Source organism: Hirundo rustica, chromosome 1 (assembly GCF_015227805.2).
Source record: "Hirundo rustica isolate bHirRus1 chromosome 1, bHirRus1.pri.v3, whole genome shotgun sequence".
In the NCBI taxonomy this organism is placed as follows: Eukaryota; Metazoa; Chordata; class Aves; order Passeriformes; family Hirundinidae; genus Hirundo; species Hirundo rustica.
The window spans coordinates 95,898,812-95,917,344 of NC_053450.1; the positions used below are offsets into that span (position 1 = coordinate 95,898,812).

At 38.1% G+C, this 18,533-nt stretch overlaps 1 protein-coding gene across 1 annotated transcript in view; it reads left to right on the forward strand.

Annotated features, from left to right (window-relative positions):
- Positions 1-6,076, forward strand: part of SALL3 (spalt like transcription factor 3) — a 22,151-nt gene extending 16,075 nt beyond the window's left edge. Inside the window, 4 exon segments of the mRNA XM_040081342.2 lie at positions 1-470; positions 472-1,921; positions 2,138-2,478; positions 3,459-6,076. The exon segment at positions 1-470 is cut by the window's left edge and continues 7 nt beyond it. Coding sequence (XP_039937276.1) covers positions 1-470; positions 472-1,921; positions 2,138-2,478; positions 3,459-3,890 — 2,693 coding nt within the window. The 3' untranslated portion in view covers positions 3,891-6,076.
- The last annotated feature ends 12,457 nt before the right edge of the window (positions 6,077-18,533 follow it).

The window sequence follows — 18,533 nt, forward strand, 5'->3', positions numbered from 1 at the left end:
TAGGACATGGAAGCCTCACCTCAGTATCCAGCCTGCCAAACCCACTTCTACCTCAGACTTCATCAAACAGCGTGATCTTCCCCAATCCACTGGTTAGCATTGCCGCAACTGCTAATGCGCTCGATCCTTTGTCTGCCCTTATGAAGCACCGCAAAGGAAAGCCACCAAATGTGTCAGTGTTTGAACCGAAGTCAAGCTCTGAGGATCCCTTTTTTAAACACAAATGCCGATTTTGTGCCAAGGTCTTTGGAAGTGACAGTGCTTTACAAATTCACCTCCGCTCACATACAGGCGAAAGACCTTTTAAGTGTAACATATGTGGAAACCGCTTTTCCACAAAGGGCAACCTGAAAGTTCATTTTCAGAGGCATAAAGAGAAATACCCTCATATTCAGATGAACCCTTATCCTGTTCCAGAATACCTCGATAATGTGCCCACCTGCTCTGGAATCCCATATGGGATGTCGCTGCCCCCCCGAAAAGCCAGTCACAACATGGTTAGACAGTAAGCCTGTTTTACCAACAGTCCCAACTTCCATCGGGCTGCAGCTGCCCCCCACTATAGCTGGTGTGAACAGTTACGGAGACTCTCCAAGTATTACTCCTATGAGCAGGTCACCCCAGAGGCCTTCTCCTGCTTCCAGTGAATGCACTTCTCTATCCCCGAGCCTCAACACTTCTGAGTCGGGCATTCCGGCATCTGCTGAATCCCCACAGCCCATTCAGAGTGGCTCATCTCTGACCAAGGCAGAACCTATCACTCTGCCTCCCACGAGCACACGGCTTGGGGACCTTTCTGTAGGTGGGCAAGTTCCTGCAGCTTCCACGTCTTCAGTTCCTACAGTAGTTACAGATAGCAGTGTTGCAACAAGCCTCCCAAACCCTGTGCTTCCAGCAGTGTCTGACCAGTTTAAGGCAAAGTTTCCATTTGGTGGTCTGCTAGATTCTATGCAAACATCAGAAACCTCAAAACTACAACAGCTAGTGGAGAACATTGATAAGAAGATGACAGATCCAAATCAATGCATCATTTGTCACCGTGTGCTTAGTTGTCAGAGCGCTCTCAAGATGCATTACAGAACACATACAGGAGAAAGACCATTTAAATGCAAAATTTGTGGACGTGCCTTTACTACAAAAGGCAATCTAAAAACACATTTTGGAGTTCATCGAGCAAAGCCACCACTTAGAGTACAGCACTCGTGTCCCATTTGTCAGAAGAAATTTACAAACGCTGTTGTTCTTCAGCAGCACATTCGTATGCATATGGGTGGGCAAATTCCAAACACGCCACTACCAGAGGGCTTCCAGGATGCCATGGACTCAGAGCTTTCCTATGATGAGAAGAATGTTGACTCACTGAGCAACTTTGATGATGACATTGATGAAAATTCTATGGAAGAGGACCTGGAACTAAAGGACACAGCAAGTGATTCATCCAAACCCCTTATCTCTTACTCTGGGTCATGTCCTTCTTCACCACCTTCTGTGATCTCCAGTATTGCTGCTTTAGAGAATCAAATGAAAATGATTGATTCTGTCATGAACTGTCAGCAGCTGACCAGTTTAAAATCCGTAGAAAATGGATCAGGGGAAAGTGACCATTTGAGCAATGACTCCTCATCAGCCGTTGGTGATCTTGAAAGCCAGAGTGCAGGCAGCCCTGCAATGTCAGAGTCTTCATCCTCCATGCAAGCTTTGTCTCCTGTGAATAGCAATAGTGAAAGTTTCAGATCAAAGTCCCCCGGTCTCAGTAACCAGGAAGAGCCACAAGAAATACAATTAAAGACAGAAAAACCAGACAGTCCGCCACCCACAACTGAAAATGGAGGCGCATTAGATCTGACATCCACCAACCCGGGAAGACCGGTCATCAAAGAGGAGGCTCCTTTTAGTCTGCTGTTCCTGAACAGAGAACGTGGTAAGTTTAAAAGTACTGTTTGTAATATCTGTGGCAAGCCTTTTGCTTGTAAGAGTGCATTGGAAATTCACTACCGCAGCCATACTAAAGAACGTCCATTTGTTTGTACAGTCTGCAGTCGTGGATGTTCCACTATGGGTAATTTAAAACAGCACTTACTGACGCACAAATTAAAAGAGCTGCCTTCTCAGTTATTTGAACCCAACTTTACTCTAGGTCCCAGCCAAAGTACTCCTAGCCTGGTCACCAGTACAGCACCTACCATGATCAAAATGGAAGTGAATGGTCACAGCAAGCCGATCTCTTTGGGTGAGGTTCCCTCGCTTCCAGCTGGAATCCAGGTTCCTGCTGCACCACAGACAGTGATGAGTCCGGGGATCACCGCTATGCTGGCACCCCCCCCTCGCCGGACTCCCAAGCAGCACAACTGTCAGTCGTGCGGGAAGACCTTCTCCTCAGCAAGTGCACTGCAGATACACGAGCGCACCCATACCGGTGAAAAACCGTTTGGTTGCACAATCTGTGGTAGAGCTTTTACCACAAAGGGGAATCTTAAGGTAAGAGGCCACACAAAACTGTACATGCTTGGGGAGGGGGCTTAAAGAGCACTGCTCTTGAACTCAGCAGGTTTTAGTGCTAAGTGTTTGTCCCAAAGACAGGTGAGAAGGGAGCTTCAAGAAAATACTTGCTGTACAGTGGCAGTCATTATGCTTCCAGTGTGTGGCAGATAAGGACTGGAAAGTGGCTATGCAATGATGCAAACTTTAAAACTGGTTCCAGGTGTACATGCAGGCATGTTGTAGTTCTGACAGATGTGATGGCACATCGTCAGCTGATGGACATGTTCTGAGAGTTCTTATGGACCATCAATGCAAAATAACCCTGCTATAAACCAGAAACACAGAGCTTGCTCAGTTCCTTGGCTGCCTCCCAATTTCCTATTCCTCTTTGCAGCCATTGCAGAGTAGAAAGCTGTTTCTCACAGATTTACAATGGGTTGCTGCAGGACTGATGGCTTCTATTCCTGCCGTTTGGTTAACCATCGGGACGCAGCCTGGGGAAGACATTTTAAAAATACTTTTGTATGTCCTGTTTAAAAATACTAAAGTTAGTAAATTAATCAGTGCTTCTGACATGAGATAAATCATAAAAACAGACAGGATAAAAAAAAAGAAAAGGGACAAAACACCCATCTCCGAGTATGAGTAATGCCCTTGGTAATTTTCAGCATGTCAGGACTTCCAACTTGCATGTCAAATTCTCTAACCCAAGAAAGTATGTACCCTTTAGTTTTGCAGCGCTGTTTGCTTTCACTGAGAAGAAGCAAATGAACATTGAAAAACTACTATGGAACTGGGTTTTCTTTGTGTGGGTTGACTGGACCTTAGAACTGTGTCTTTACCAGAATTGGGCTTTTTTCAATGCGAATTAAAAGGCATTTTTTAAAAAAAGCAAGCTCTACTGTAAGTAACAGCATTTCAGGTTACACCAGAATGTGCTAACTTGGGGATGCTTCTTGTCCCTGTTCACTCTGCAGGTTCACATGGGGACTCACATGTGGAATAATGCCCCTGCACGCCGTGGCCGACGCCTCTCTGTGGAAAACCCCATGGCTTTGCTTGGTGGTGATGCTCTCAAGTTCTCTGAGATGTTCCAGAAGGATTTGGCAGCTCGGGCCATGAATGTTGACCCCAATTTTTGGAACCAATATGCCGCAGCTATCACTAACGGACTTGCTATGAAGAACAATGAGATTTCTGTCATACAGAACGGAGGCATTCCTCAGCTCCCAGTAAGTCTAGGCGGAGGCGCCATCCCGCCTCTAAGTAACCTTACCGGTGGCATGGACAAAGCTCGCACGGGCAGCAGCCCTCCCATTGTCAGTCTGGACAAAGCAAGTTCTGAAACGGGAGCCAGTCGTCCATTCACCAGATTTATTGAGGATAATAAAGAGATTGGCATAAATTAAAACTATTCATTCTGAATAACTGTTGGACCTCTACTCGACACAACACTTGTCCTGTTCCATGTAAAGCTTTTGAAGTAAAACGTTAGTTTCCTGACCTAAATGCATAGGTTCCCTTTAATTTATCCATAGCAGAAATACATAACTTTGTGGCTGCTGAAAAGTTGTCTTGCAAGTTCTGCATGGTACTTCTTTCAACAGTGAGTTTGACTGTTACTGAGAACTTTGAAACCTTTTAATTTAACAGAAAACAAACAAACCAGTCATGGAATAACTTCATTAGAAACAGAAAGAGGCTAGTCTACATTCACTTTGCTTCTTACAAAACTTACTATCACCTGAGAAAGGGGGGCTTCATTACGGCATTCTGTCACACTTATTTGCTGGTTTTGTTCAAATTAGTTAGCAACTTGGACTAAGTTTTTAGGAATCTTAATCTTAAATAAGTAATTTAGTACCCCAATGCTGTGTATTATTACAGTATCCTTGTCTGTAGTATTTATAATGTTAAGATTATGCGGGTAACAGACAATATACTAGCCCCAAACTTAATGAAGCTTTTGTACTGCAAAATACATCTGGCTATGTGATTTTTCTTTTTTCTTTTCCTTTTATTTTTTTTTTAAAGCAAGTTTTGTTCTACTATGAATAAGTGGTTTCTTTCAATTCAGGCAAAATTGTGAAGTTTTATTGGGAAAGATAGCATGCTTTTCATGTGCAAGTACTTGTCAGTAACAAACCTTTTTTTATTTAAATATTTGTAGCTGCTATGTGGACAGTTGTTCTATTAAATGAAAAAAAAAAAAAAAGTAGTGTGGATTTTAGCTCAATGATTGGAAAACAAGTTACAGACAAACCTTAGGACTATAAATTATTCACAACATTATAAACAGTTGTGAGTAAATACTCCGTGTTATCAAAGCTGTACAATAAAAAGGTAATGTTTGTATAATGTGGTTTCAAACTCTTAATTTATACTATTGCACTTTTAGTATTTTGTATTAGGAGGTTTGTCTATAATTTGAAACTGCACAAAGATGTAAACTATTTTATAAATAGTACTTTGACTTAAGGAATAAGGAGGAGGACCCCGTTGCAGTTTCTTGTTTTGTTTTAAGCTCAGACAATGAGAGATCTCTATCAACTAACAGAAAATTGCAGAGAACTGTCAGATCCTTAGGAAATATGGGGACTGCTGTTTCTTAAACAGAAATTATTCATTTAACTTTTCTACAATGCCCACATAAAAGCATCACCACCCCTGACAGAATTCTGATACATTTATCTTAGGAGTGTGATATTAATACAAGTCTAGGATAGAGGAAGAACATTATGTAGATTTAATTTTCCTGTAATCTGTTCTGTCTCTTTCACACATAACCATGAGAAAGATGCTGACTGCCTAATAATAGTGGGAACAGAAAAAGAACTTTTGGGCAGCGTGAGCAGTAGTAACACACAAATGCTCTGTGTTTATTACCAACTGTCTGATTATCTTTTCAGATTGCTCCAAAGCACAATGTACTCTGATTAATCAAATATAATTTTATGTTGATTGCATTTTTGGAATTACACTGAGTAAACAAAAGGAATGGTTCCACTCGTAAGTTAAGCAGGGGATGCTGAGGAGACTGGGGCTTAATCAAAACTTGAACAGTAAATGTTTTGTGTACTACCTCATTTTTGTGCATTACAAGCATGGTGAAGTTGATACTCTGAACTTCTGTCCAGCAGAATTGCTTGAGGGACATTATGGATAGCTGGGTAACAGTGCGAGGAAGAACAAATGCCCCTGAAGAACAAATCAGACAGTGAGGTCTTCTCAGTTGAGACTGAAAAATAGGACAATCTTACTTATAAAACAGAAACCATTACTGTAAGAGGATGGACTATTTTTGCCATCATGTAATGGAGTGAAAAGATGTTCAAAGACTTATTAGCTGTTTGTTTCTATTTGAAATGAGCAATGAACTCTACAAGTCCATTTTCTACAATGATGAGATAGAGATATATAGATATATAGATATATATCTATATCTGAGTAAAATTATATATCTGCAACACCTCTAGAATATAATATAATTTTTTGCCACTGCGTGTGGGTGGTTAGGGGTGTTTCCAAGCATTAAAGAAAAAGAAAACTGAGGTAGCTTAATGTTGCTGTGTTTCAGCAATTGAATGTTTTTATTTATCTGTGTAATTTTTGGTGTGACCTTTTTTTTGTTAGTATTTGGTATCATGTAGTGTTATCTCTATTCCCTAAAAATGTGCATAACAAAAAAAACCAAAAAAAACACAAAAACAAAAAAAAAAAAAAAACCAAAAAAAAAAAAAAAAAAAAGATAGAGAGAGAAGGAAGAAGAGAAAAAATATGTAAAGTGTTGTAAATAAGATGGTTGACGATGGTACAGTAAGACTGACCCCATTTTGTATTCAGGGTTAGGCCATTCCTCTCTGCATGGTGAAGAGAGACACTATTTTTATACTGTGATACCATGTAGGGCTAGGAGCCTCCCTGAAACAGCTGGGAATTGTTACCTAGATCCAATATTTTTTATTATTAAATCTTGTTGGCTTGACACATCTACTGATTGAAATGGATGTCTTAGTCTAGGTTACTATTTTTGTCATATGGAATTGAATAAAATGCAGGATGTAATATTATTTCTGAATTGCGTTCCTTGATTACTCTAATAACAGAACAAGATATGAGACTAAGGTCACTTGTGGTAGATTGGTGTCAATGACTTCTAATCGTTGCATCTGAAAATCAGAGTAAGGTCGACACCGTATATTCAAATGTTTTTCTAATTTATATTAACAGTGCAAAAGGATAGAATTATTAAAATCTCTTTTCCAATGAAAATAAATTTTCAGAGCATTTATCCCAAGGTAACAGAACAAAAAAAAGACACAAAATATTTTTTTTGTGAGGGGAAAAACAACTTTGGAATGACTACTGTTTCAAATTGACTGCTTTCTGAACATTTATCCTATACTATCTAATGGAAAAGCCTCCTTTTCAGGTTGTTTAAACATCTGCCTAATAGTCACAATACACTGCATGAAAAAATTTGTGAACAAATTTATCAGGAGTAGTTCAAATTCTAAAATACAAAAAGGAAAAAAAAAGACAACTCGCATCTGTTCATTCCAAATGACATAACCTATATCTTTAAACCCATGGTTTTGTTTTGTCTTTTTTCCAAGAACCCCAATTATCAAAGCATGTCTAACTTTAACCAATTTTTTTTTTTTCACATTGATTTAAATGGAAGTATTTACATTCTTAAGGTTAGGCATGTGGTTAAGTATCTCCTGCAAAAAAGCTGTATGTTTGAGTAAACTCCAAGCTGTTATATTCCGATGGTGAATGCCTGCTGCATTTAAAAAAGACAAAAGATAAATAAAAGAGAAAAATCTGTATTAATCATTTTTCAGTGGCCTTGTTATGCAGATACTGTGTTTTATAAGATGAACCCAAAGAAGGTATGAGTTTCCTCAGGTGATTCAACAATGATAGATTTGTGCTTTTCTTCCTCCATTCACATCCCTGAGTCTTGCTGAGAGAAAACATGATATGCAAAAGAGAAGAAAAGCAAAGGAGAGCTGATAGCTATGGTTCTGTTAAAAACACAAGAGGAAAATTACCTGCTTTCCCCTCCTCTCCCCCAAAAAAATGATGAAAGCAGAGTGGTTATCTATTTTTAAATATGTATGGGTTATTTTTTTAATCATATGAAGACATTAAATAATAAAATGTGCTACACAGATGAAAATGGTCAAAGTCTGTTGAATTACAGATGTTTAAGAATATAGCCATGTAGGGACTCTATATATGATCAGAAAAATTGCCCATTACGATTTTTTCAGGGGAGTGTTCTAGCATGGCTTTCAAATTTTTCATTTCCATTTTTCCCATGAGTTATTAGAAAGAAAGCATTTATTAAATGATTGAAATAACAATTAATTGTTTGAAATAACTTAATTTTTACCCATTTTTTTTTTCATTTTGTTTATATTAGCCCTCAATATACTATCTGTTCCTTTACCTGTTTTGTTCTTTCTCTTTCAGCAAACACTTGGTTTTTCTAAAGCTGCATTTGCTGTATTTGTGTTGCCTTTAATTTACTTCTCTGCATGTACCCTGTCATTTGGAAGATACTGTGGTTTATTTTTTCCCTTTTTCTCTAATTCTGCAGAGGTCAAAAGAGCTGCCTGTTTTTTACGTCTATGTGTAACACTAGCATAATGAGTGATGAAGTCTTCAGTGATGTGATCAGGTATGTGCATAGCTCACAGGATTTGCTGACAAACATGCCATTCACGCTCCTTCCTTCAGACGAAGGCATGAAGCTCGTTAGTGTTGCCGATAGAGTGCAGCTGCAGATGGGCAGGAGGAGGGAAGTCCTGATCCTAACTTCACTCTGCCTGCTTTTACACCACTGAAGCTCTATGGCCTTTAGTGCAAATACTCCAGGTTTATTCTGGTGCGAGAGGGACTGCTTCCAGGTTCAGATGTCTTGCTTTTCTTTACCCATTTTCAAAACAATGGCTAGCTATATAGTATTTAAAAGTACATCTAAGCAAAAGCATTCCGGACTTTATTTTTAAAAGGAGGGAAAAGAGAATACATATATTTTAGTACATTCCACAGGATTATCCCGGTTATAAAGGAGATCCTGAAAGCTGAATCTAAAAAGATATATGGCTGTGCCCCTTAATATATAATTTGATGACATCATATGACTATTCAGAGTATTCACACAAATGAGTAAAAGAACCTGTAATTTTTATGCACAAAAATAAAAGAATGGGAGACTTTTGCTACAGCTCTGCTACACAAGCTATGCGCTCACAGAGAAATGCCTTCCCTTTGCAGATACGAAAGGTGTCAGCAGATTTATGAAAAGAAAAATATGTTTGTGCATGCCACAGGACCAATGTTTAGTACCTTATTTTTTCAAAGGGAGAATGTCTCAATCAATTGACAAAGTGACACATATGAAAGCCAACATCTTTGGGCTGTGTCAACATTTTTAAGGGTGTGGGCAACTTCTTTATTAGACTAATATTTTGCTTAAGAACAATATACTTCTGGGGCCTCTGGGAATGAGGAAATCAGCCCCCTGGGAACCCCCTTGCAGCATCAGCTAGCACCTTCTAGTAGTGGGATGAGTTGCCTCATCAGTGAGACGGGGTAACAATTTCATACCTACCTCACAGGGGTGTTGTGAGGAATAGTTTTATGTTTGTACAATGTTTCAAAGATGGAAAATGATTGGTATTATCACTGATTTTAGAGACTTTACAGTACATATACTACTATTTATTATTTGTACTCCGTTAGTACCTATGAGCTCCAGTCAGGACTGAGAGGCCTTATCCTAAATGTTGTACGCTCACCTAGTTGGGACTGATACAAAATTCTACTCAGTATTGTTTTTAAGTGGAGATATTTCATTATCAAATGCCTATTTGATTACTATAGGGTTTAATTCAATTATTTAGATGTTCAAATTGATTATCAGTTTTACACTATGCGTGAGAATTATCTGGTATCACATTTTGTTTTACCTTGTATTGATTTTCAGAAAAAGTGCACCAATTTTCTATGGATACTCTACAATCAAATCTTGCCATCAGTGGAATTCTACTGTTTTTGCTATTAAAGCTAAACATTAAAATACATGTGTGCGTATACATTATTATACACCAATATATAATATATATACCTATAAACATATATGTTTTAAATTTCTTTAGCTGCTTAGATTAATTTCAGACTGTGTGCGGCATATTTTGCTTAAGCATTGCCCATTTCAGATGTATCTTAAACATCATTAAATGGTGTTGGCTCTCAGTAAAGATATAAAAACTGGAAAACATGACAACATAAGACATATTGTTGCTGTCATATTTATGAAAGCTTGTAAGGAAAGTGTCTAAGTCTCAAATGTATTAAAAAAAACTTCAGTAAGTCATAGAAGTCTTTACTTAGATTATGTTGAAATAAACTATATCAGAATGAGATCACTGTATATAAGTATGTTAAAATTAATAAATAATTCCAAAGGTAATGCTTGCTATCATTTGGATGTTGAACATAAAGTAATTTGTTTCCCAGACTGGCAAACTATAGTTAATATTTTTTTACAGTTATTATTTCTTTACAGGTATCTGGTTTACAATGCTGTGTTAAGCAGCCTCTTTAGCATCTGGTCATGTGGTAAATATATTGGCTCAATTAATTCTATTAATAATCTTGGCTTTTTTATTTGATTGTAAGGAAACCTTTTGGTTTAGTTTGGATTCAATTGTCATCAGTGATGTTAGTCTCACCGATTTCACTCAGGCACATCGTGGAGTAAAAGTATGAGCAGCAGTGGATGAATCTAGGCTGAAGAATGTCTCTTCCTTCTGCGTATTACTGACATCTCTCCATCACCCCATTCCATGCTGGTTACCAGCCAACACATCAGAGGTTGTCATCTTCCGTGTGTGATTCACACTTGTGGCTCAGCCAATTTTGTTGAACACTTGGAACCTGTTCTGCTACAATGCACACTTCATATGGGACCTATAGATATGCTACATAAGTATCATATTTAAAACAGGCTGCAGGTGGAATAAGTAAGTGAACACCTCTGCTGGAAGTCCTATGTAATTACCTGTTGTGTGTGACAAAATGGGCACATTAAAGGATGTGCTCATCAGGAGGTGTCTATCACTTTATACTCCCAATAATGTGTTTGATAAAGGAGGATTGTTTTGAGTTTAACTTTTTTAAACAATTGTTGTAAGAGGAGTTATGAACAGATACCTTAAAAAGGTGAATATACATTTTCAGGTAGGAGTTTTGCAGGCAGAACTTGATTGGGACCCACCTTTTTTCTGCCCATTTTCTATTAAATTACTCTTCCCAACACAGTCTTACTAGATAACATCACAGTTAAAATTTAGTCCATCGAGGTTTCAGTCTGCCATTTATCCCATTCCAAACAGGTCTACTAAAGCCAAAGGGCTTTATATGAAGACATTAGCTAAGGCAGCCAATGGGTAGCAGAATCCATTTTCCTGTGCACTTACGAAATTTTCTTAAAAGAAAATTCAGTTAAATCTTCAAACAGTTTCTAATGTATCCTGTGTCATCGAATGTGATATCTATTCCAATATTTGGCAACAATCTGGGCCACTCTGTACTACTTTCCCTTACACTGGGTAGGCCAGTTCTCCACAATTTGCCCTAGGTAATGTAATGACACGTGACAACCAAGTATTACTCATTAAATGGAATATTTTTCAATGTACTATCATGCAACTTGTTACAATAGCTGCAATTCCAGCCTCAGAAAAGGTAAATTAAATTAGCTTGGTAGTCTCTGCAGCCTACATATTTCCTCTTCTGCAAGCCCTGCTATCTTAATGAAGTAGTTTGCCAGTGTTTCCTCTGTGATAATGTGTCTTCTGATTCTTCTTAGCAAAGTAATGCTGCTACGTTCATTTCTTTGGTTTCATTGTCTTTCTGTACACGGCCATGTTCTTCAAATGTTTTCTTTTAAGGTAGTATTAGATTTGTCCAGTACACACACTTGTCCTCGTATTATGTTGAGATTATTTTCTTTTTTGATTTTGGGGCCAGGCCATATTGTCCCTACTCATACCTCCACCTAATTCCAATTAATTTCTTTTGCTGGGACTATGAGTAGAAGATACTGCACAATGAAGCAAAATCAGCACCGTGAAACTTTGAAGAATTTTAAATGTTTGTCCAGCTGAGATTACTACATGTTGAACCCTTGAGTTTATTAACTTCAGCTCTTGGGCCTGTTATACATTAAAATAGTTTCACTCTTAGTTCCTTTATGTCTGGATCAGTCTTCCAGGCTGATCTTGGTTTTCCATACTTTTTTAAAAATAGCAGTATGTTACTTTTCCCAAAAACCTGTATCAAACCCCCATTCATTTAGTGGCTAATGTTTTCTATGCAACAAGCAAATTGTAACAAGGAGTAATCAAATTTTGCTATTATTTCAATGGAACAACTCACATACAATGCTGAGATGGAAGTAAAGCTCAGATGAGTACAATAAGTAGCCTTTTCTTCACAAGTATCTTTATAAGTAGCTTTACCTCTATATCACTACTGCTAAATTGAAGAAAAATAAAGATATCACAGACCGCATGATAAGCAACCAACATAGAGATCATGGCAACAGTAGTGTTAAGCAAAAACACAGGCACAGTGCCAGAATTAAATGCAACAGAAAATATAAGAATTTAGTACACTAGATTTTAAAAATGTACGTCATAAGGAGACAGAACCATACCTCTAAGCAATTAACAATCATAAGCTTCATTTTATGCAAGGGTTGACTTACCTGAAGTCAAGATCATCTGAGGGAAGCCAAGCAGTGTGCCTCTGGGTTCAGCCTCTTGTTAGACTCAGGAAACTCTTATTCAAGTTCAGTTGTTAAGGTTGGGGAGCTCCTGAAGCCAGAAATATCATCTAGTAGATGTTAGTGTGTATGAATGTTGCAAGTACATTTTCAGTTTACCCCAAGTCCACAGTCTTACAAAAAAATTGAATATTTTATTACTTCTAAAGCTTACCATAGGGCTCCAAAGCAGGAATGAAAATGACCCTTAGCACATTCTAAAAGTGCATCTGTAAAAGGACTCATCTTTTTTACTGGGCAGAGATATTCTAATTTCCACATGATCACTCCTGATTTACACTGATATGGGCAAAATCAAAAGGCTGTATTGAGTGTATCATCCCTTTTTCAATAGAGCAAGACACCTGTCTCTTTTCTTAAAGCGTAAATTTTTCAGTGCACTTTTTGTAGTGTAAATCACAGTATATACTGGAACAAGCATGGGTTAACCTTACTATATCTATACTTCAGTATGTCTCAGACCTGTTCCTGTTCTAGAGGCCACCTGTCCCAGAAGAAGCTGCATCCATATAATTTCAAAGTCTTTCACCCTCCAGGAAGAGGACAGTTAGATCCAAAGGGAGTATTGAGATTGGCCGGCCCTTGCCCCTCATATCCCACCTTGATATTGAATGTGAGTGTGTCTCTCAGCCTGTGTCAAAGCTTCCCATGAATATGTTGCAGTCTGATAGGGCAATTCCTGGCTGCTTGCCATGGTCCTGGTCAGCTCAAGGAGACCATTAAAACCTAGGAGGACAAACATTTCTTTCCTGAGGAGCAAAATGTGCTTTTAGACGGAGTAATTTTCTATGCTGCTTTTATGTAGCTGTGCTTCTGAAGTAAATGGAATGGACTTTATCAGACCACTCCATTCAGCATCTTCCTTTCTTGCCGCTAAGAATTTGATTCATGGTATGTGATTTCGTAAGTCACATCTCATGCTCCTGAGCAGCTGGGCTTCTTCCACTAGCTCTTATGTGCAAAAAGTGAATCACCCCTTGTAGGTTTTCTGAGAGGGTCCTTTTTTTTTTTTTTTTTTTTTAATCTAGGTATGTTATCTAGCCCACTCTTATTCCAGCATAAGAATGTTACTCATGGTTATTCAATAATAATATTTCCTGAATACTTGTGTAGACAGAGTAGTCCCTTAAGTAATGAGTTCAATTAGGCTAAGATACACTATACAGCAATTCAATAACAAAAGTCCTGGGAGGTAGAGGGAGAAGGGGCTTGCCAATTGCTTACACACAGTATGCTGAATGACAACTAAAGACTCCGTGCCGTGGCATATTTGGCACATGCTGGCCTTCAGTTATGCTTAGCAACTCCCAAGGTTTGAGCAGTTCCTTACTAAGGTTTTAATCAAGGAAAAAAAAAAAGTAGCATGGTGTGCAAATTAGTAAGACAACAGGCTCCATTTGAAATCTCTTTGGGGATGTTCATTCTTACAGAATACCAGCATCCAAGAAAATCAATTTATCTTCCATTTTTGCTTAAAAAAATGTCAATAGACAGTTTAATTTAGCAATTCACTATCCTGAGAACAGGGTATTTGATTCAGAACTTTAACTTAAAAAAAAAAATTCTCAAAACTTGAAATGCATAAAATTTGATAGATTTGAATTAGGAATTACAATGGATCCAGCATTTGGTCTGCATTTCTCATTTCCATTGTTAAAACATCTAAATATTTATTCCAAGAAGATCAGTTAGCTGCATTTTAAACGGGCTAAACATTCTACCATGTTCTTGAAATAACATACCTCCACTATATATTCTGCTAGAGAATAATATAGAGATTATAGAGAATGTATTATAGAGAATATATAATTCTATATAATATCATGTATTATAAAGAATAATACATTGCAAAAATGCCTAGAAATCTTTGACTGTGCTTGTAATCTAGTGAGATTACTCATCTCAGTTTCCTTTTCAAGCTCCTTTTGAGGAGCTTGCCCTGTAAATGTTGCTCATTTTTAGAGAAAATTCCTGCAAGATTTAAAACCTACTTCGATCAGTCCATTATAGTGACTATTCAAATGAAAACAAAACCCAGAACCTAGCAACACTACACGAAAATAATATGGAATTGAAGGATTCTATGCCAATACCTTTGAGTCATCTGCTTTTCAGGCTCCTGGTTTTGTGACAGCAATGGGATTCTGCCTGCCAGAGCATTAAGCATTCTTCTGCAGTTTCTGAGGAAGTGACTGCCAGTCAAACCTCTTGACTGCTGCTGGGGTTAAGTCTTCAGAGGCTTGAGATATTGATAGAGATTTCTTAGCATTGATTTTTATGGCGAATGTTAAAATGTAAAGTTTCACTCAAATGCTTCAAATGAATTACCTTATTATTGCTGTCTTGAGCCACAGAAGCAAAGGAAAACTTTGGGTAATTAAATAAGAGCCAAAAGCAGATTTCAGCTGCTGAAATCATGCCACAGCTTTAGAATCTGTGCTGATATGCTATTAATTTTTTACAAAGGTTAGAACTTGCCCACTGGGTTAGAATCCTTGAGCCATACCATACCTGATTGCTGACTGACCCAGTAAAAGCAAAACCCTAACACGGTACTGGAAAACAGAAAAAAGCCCCTGTTTCTGTACTGCAAGACTGGGATTTCACTGTTCTCCTGAGCACTTAAATTTGATGTACTATAGTTTTCATGATTAGAGCATTATGCTAGAGCTGAAACTCTGCCAGGGATTTCAATGTGGATTTTTTTGTGCTTTGTTTTTAACTCATCTATATGCCAGTTCATTAACTTGGGGTAAGCTTTTCTCAGCTTGTATTTGACTTCTGCTATCATTATTCTTATAACTGGCTTCTGTCCATGCTATTTTGTACACTGTCAAGTTGTACTGTTCTGTTCACAGGATGTATTACTCAATAACTAGTTGTAATGTACCTGAAAGCATTCAGAGAAATCACAAATACCTATCAAATTGCTGGTTTTATTTGTTAAGGTGTCAGATACTGTACTCCTTTAAATTTGGCTGAAAAGGGTAGATTTGTCTCCATTTTTTTCTTTCCGTGTACTCCTATAAATAAGGCACAGCCACTAAAATGGCCATATACTTGGTAGCCTTCTAAAACCAAATTCACACTAGCTTGTGCCAGAATCTGAAGTTTGTATTCTCCCAGAGTGGTATAACTACATTATATAGTCCTCCATGAGTTATTTTGTGGTTTAAATGTAGGAACTGGGATGACAGGTTCTTTTCTCTCAGAATGATTTGGAGATTTTAGTGATTTATTAAAACGTTGCTACCAAAATGACCAAAAAAAGTTGGTTTAAGTTGCAGAAAAACTGGAGGCAATAACTGGCATAAAGTCATGATGGCAGTCTTACTGCAGAACAGAAGTAACTAAGCAAGAGACAAGAAATTTGCTGGAAGGAAGGAAGGAAGGAAGGAAGGAAGGAAGGAAGGAAGGAAGGAAGGAAGGAAGGAAGGAAGGAAGGAAGGAAGGAAGGAAGGAAGGAAGGAAGGAAGGAAGGAAGGAAGGAAGGAAGGAAGGAAGGAAGGAAGGAAGGAAGGAAGGAAAATGAAGAGTGACAGAGAGCTAACTGAACTGTTGTGCATTTAAGAAAAAAATCTCTTTGTATAAAACATCTTCAAAGAATACGAGACAAAGGTAATACAGAGTGTTCATATATTTTGTGCAGACTGCAGGCTTTTCATTACCTGTTTCATTTTGCTTATATGCTTTCAGATAAAACTTACATTTATTCCTTGTCTTCAGTATTTCACACTCTGAAAATCACTCATTTTTAATTATCAGCCCTGTTTTTGCCTCAATGTTAAACTTTAAAGCTCTGTTTTTTCCACTGACTGCTATAAATGTTGTCCTACTGCAAGTTACAGTAGTACAGTAACAAATTCCATGGGCCCCATTCTGAATATAAACATGCATCTCAGCTAAACAAAACTCTTATCTAGGATCATCACCAGCACTTCAGGACTCATTGCCTGTGTTGTGATGTCATAAAATTGGCCTTTAAGCCCTACTGGAGGCTCAGCTGTTGTTCCAACTGTAGTAGACTGTGTATTTGATGGATGTGTTGTAATTTGACTTTTTTTTTTCTTTGGAAGAAGTTGGGTGGACTTAAAGAAGAAAATTGTTGAAATGCTGCTGAAGAGATTTAGGGAGATAGAGGATGGGCAAACCACTGGAGTCCAGCAGAGCCATGGCAGATCTGCTCAGATTTTATCTTTCAGAGACCAAAAGGCTGAAAGAAAGGCTTGGAAACAGACAGCCATGCCTGAGGGGTGATTGAAAAAATATCGTAGGGGTGTGAGAAACTCAGCAGACCTTTCTGCTTCTCAGTTAGTGAACTGGCTGGGATGATGGTCACACCTAAAAGCTGCTGTAGGCAGAGAATTGAATGTAACATAGTTGATGTTCTTCTCTCTAGCTCCTCTAAGGATATCTTTCTACTTAAAAGCTTGTTGTTCAAATAAAAGCTTTTCTTCAAATAAAAATGAGCTTTCCTGAGCTGGGGTGGGGAAGAGACTTTGGAGGAGGCAGGTCTGTGCCAAAGCTGTAGCTAAAATAGTCTTATGACTTTCTTCATATGTTCAACATGGCAGCTTTCTTAGGCCACTACCAGCTCTAATAAATGCTCTTTTCCCTCATTCATTCAGCCAGGGTACAAACACAGGCAGAACCTGTTTCTGAATTATCTGACCATGCAGGGTAAGATGATGAGGAAGGCTTGCATCTATCCTAGAGAACAGGGTGGTAAAGGAGATCTAAGGTAGCAAAGCAAATGGTACCGAGTATCTATCCCCATTAGTTGGCATGGCCCATACTTGGGCAGGAGATGAAGGCATTTCTTCCAACACACAGCTCACTGCAGCTAACTGCCTCCAGGCTGACTTCTGAAATTGTTTGAAACTAATCAGGAAATATCACTGATGGAGAGCAAGGCTTTCCACTCCTATAGATCTTCCCATGCAGAATGGACTGTAACTGAGCCCATAGTTGCATTTGCTTTTATATGGTGCCAAATGCAATTTAAAATAGTGATCATATACACAGCTGAGAAGGGGAGAGCAGTATATTGGGGGAAGCTCATACCTGTCACCTCTAAGTCTCCCTGGATCTGGATTAGCTTGCTTTAGAGGCATAATTCACATTTTTGTTACTCCCTACTAGATGAAGTAGTGGGAATTAAAAAAAAAAGATTGAAAATTGATGAAATGAAAATATTCATTGTGGACAGAAAGAATGGATTTACTTATGGGCATTGGTCAGCCCTGTTCTTGCACACGTGCAATCATATTTTGTAGCTGTATTCAAATCACAATGATTTTAAATCACAAATCACAATAGATTTTAAAAATGTATTTAAAGAAAGAGCAAATAACTGTTTAACCACTCCATTTCTGAAACACCTGTATTCTCTACAATGATGAATTGTGCTTTCCTATGCCACTGAATTCAGCTGTCTGGGTTTTGCTTTCTTCTGTATCCCTTGCTTATGCCAGTTTTAGGATCAATCTGCCTATCTAATGCTACTGAGCTCCTGAATATGTACACATTTTCAACTCTCCTCCCCCACCCTTTTTTCTCCCTTTAGTTACTACCATGGCTTGTAAACCATTTAACTCCACTTCTGCTGGTTTAATTAAATTTACCTATGGAAAGCAAAGACATGAGATCTGGCAGTCAGGGAGCTCAGGGACACAAGGTGGTCTGTTACTGAATAAAGTGAGGCTTAAGAGGTGCTATTCTTTATGCATCATCATGATCATCAGATAAGGAAGAATCGTATGACACATTGCAAGAATGCTTTGAGGAAAGTGAAATTCTAATCCTTTCCCAACATAATCATAATGATGTAAATTTATCCCTTTATGTGGTGCAAAATTGATTTTTCCTTTCTGTTAACAGCTGTACAATTTCTGTTCTGCACATATTTCTCTTCAAAACCACCTAGTTCCCTTCTGAGTATATTGTTGTTCTTTCCCTCATCCCTTCTTTAAACTCATTCATTTTTTATTTATTTTATTTGCCATCCTGACCCTTGGTAAGGTTTAAATGATTATTCAGCAGTTGCGCACTGTTGAATTACCCATCTTTTGTTCCGTGGTCTATTTTGTTGTTGGTGTACTCCATAGACACCTTTGACTCAATTATCACTGATATTTTAATCTCTGGGCTACTCAAGATGAATTCCCAAACTGTATGAAGATGACAT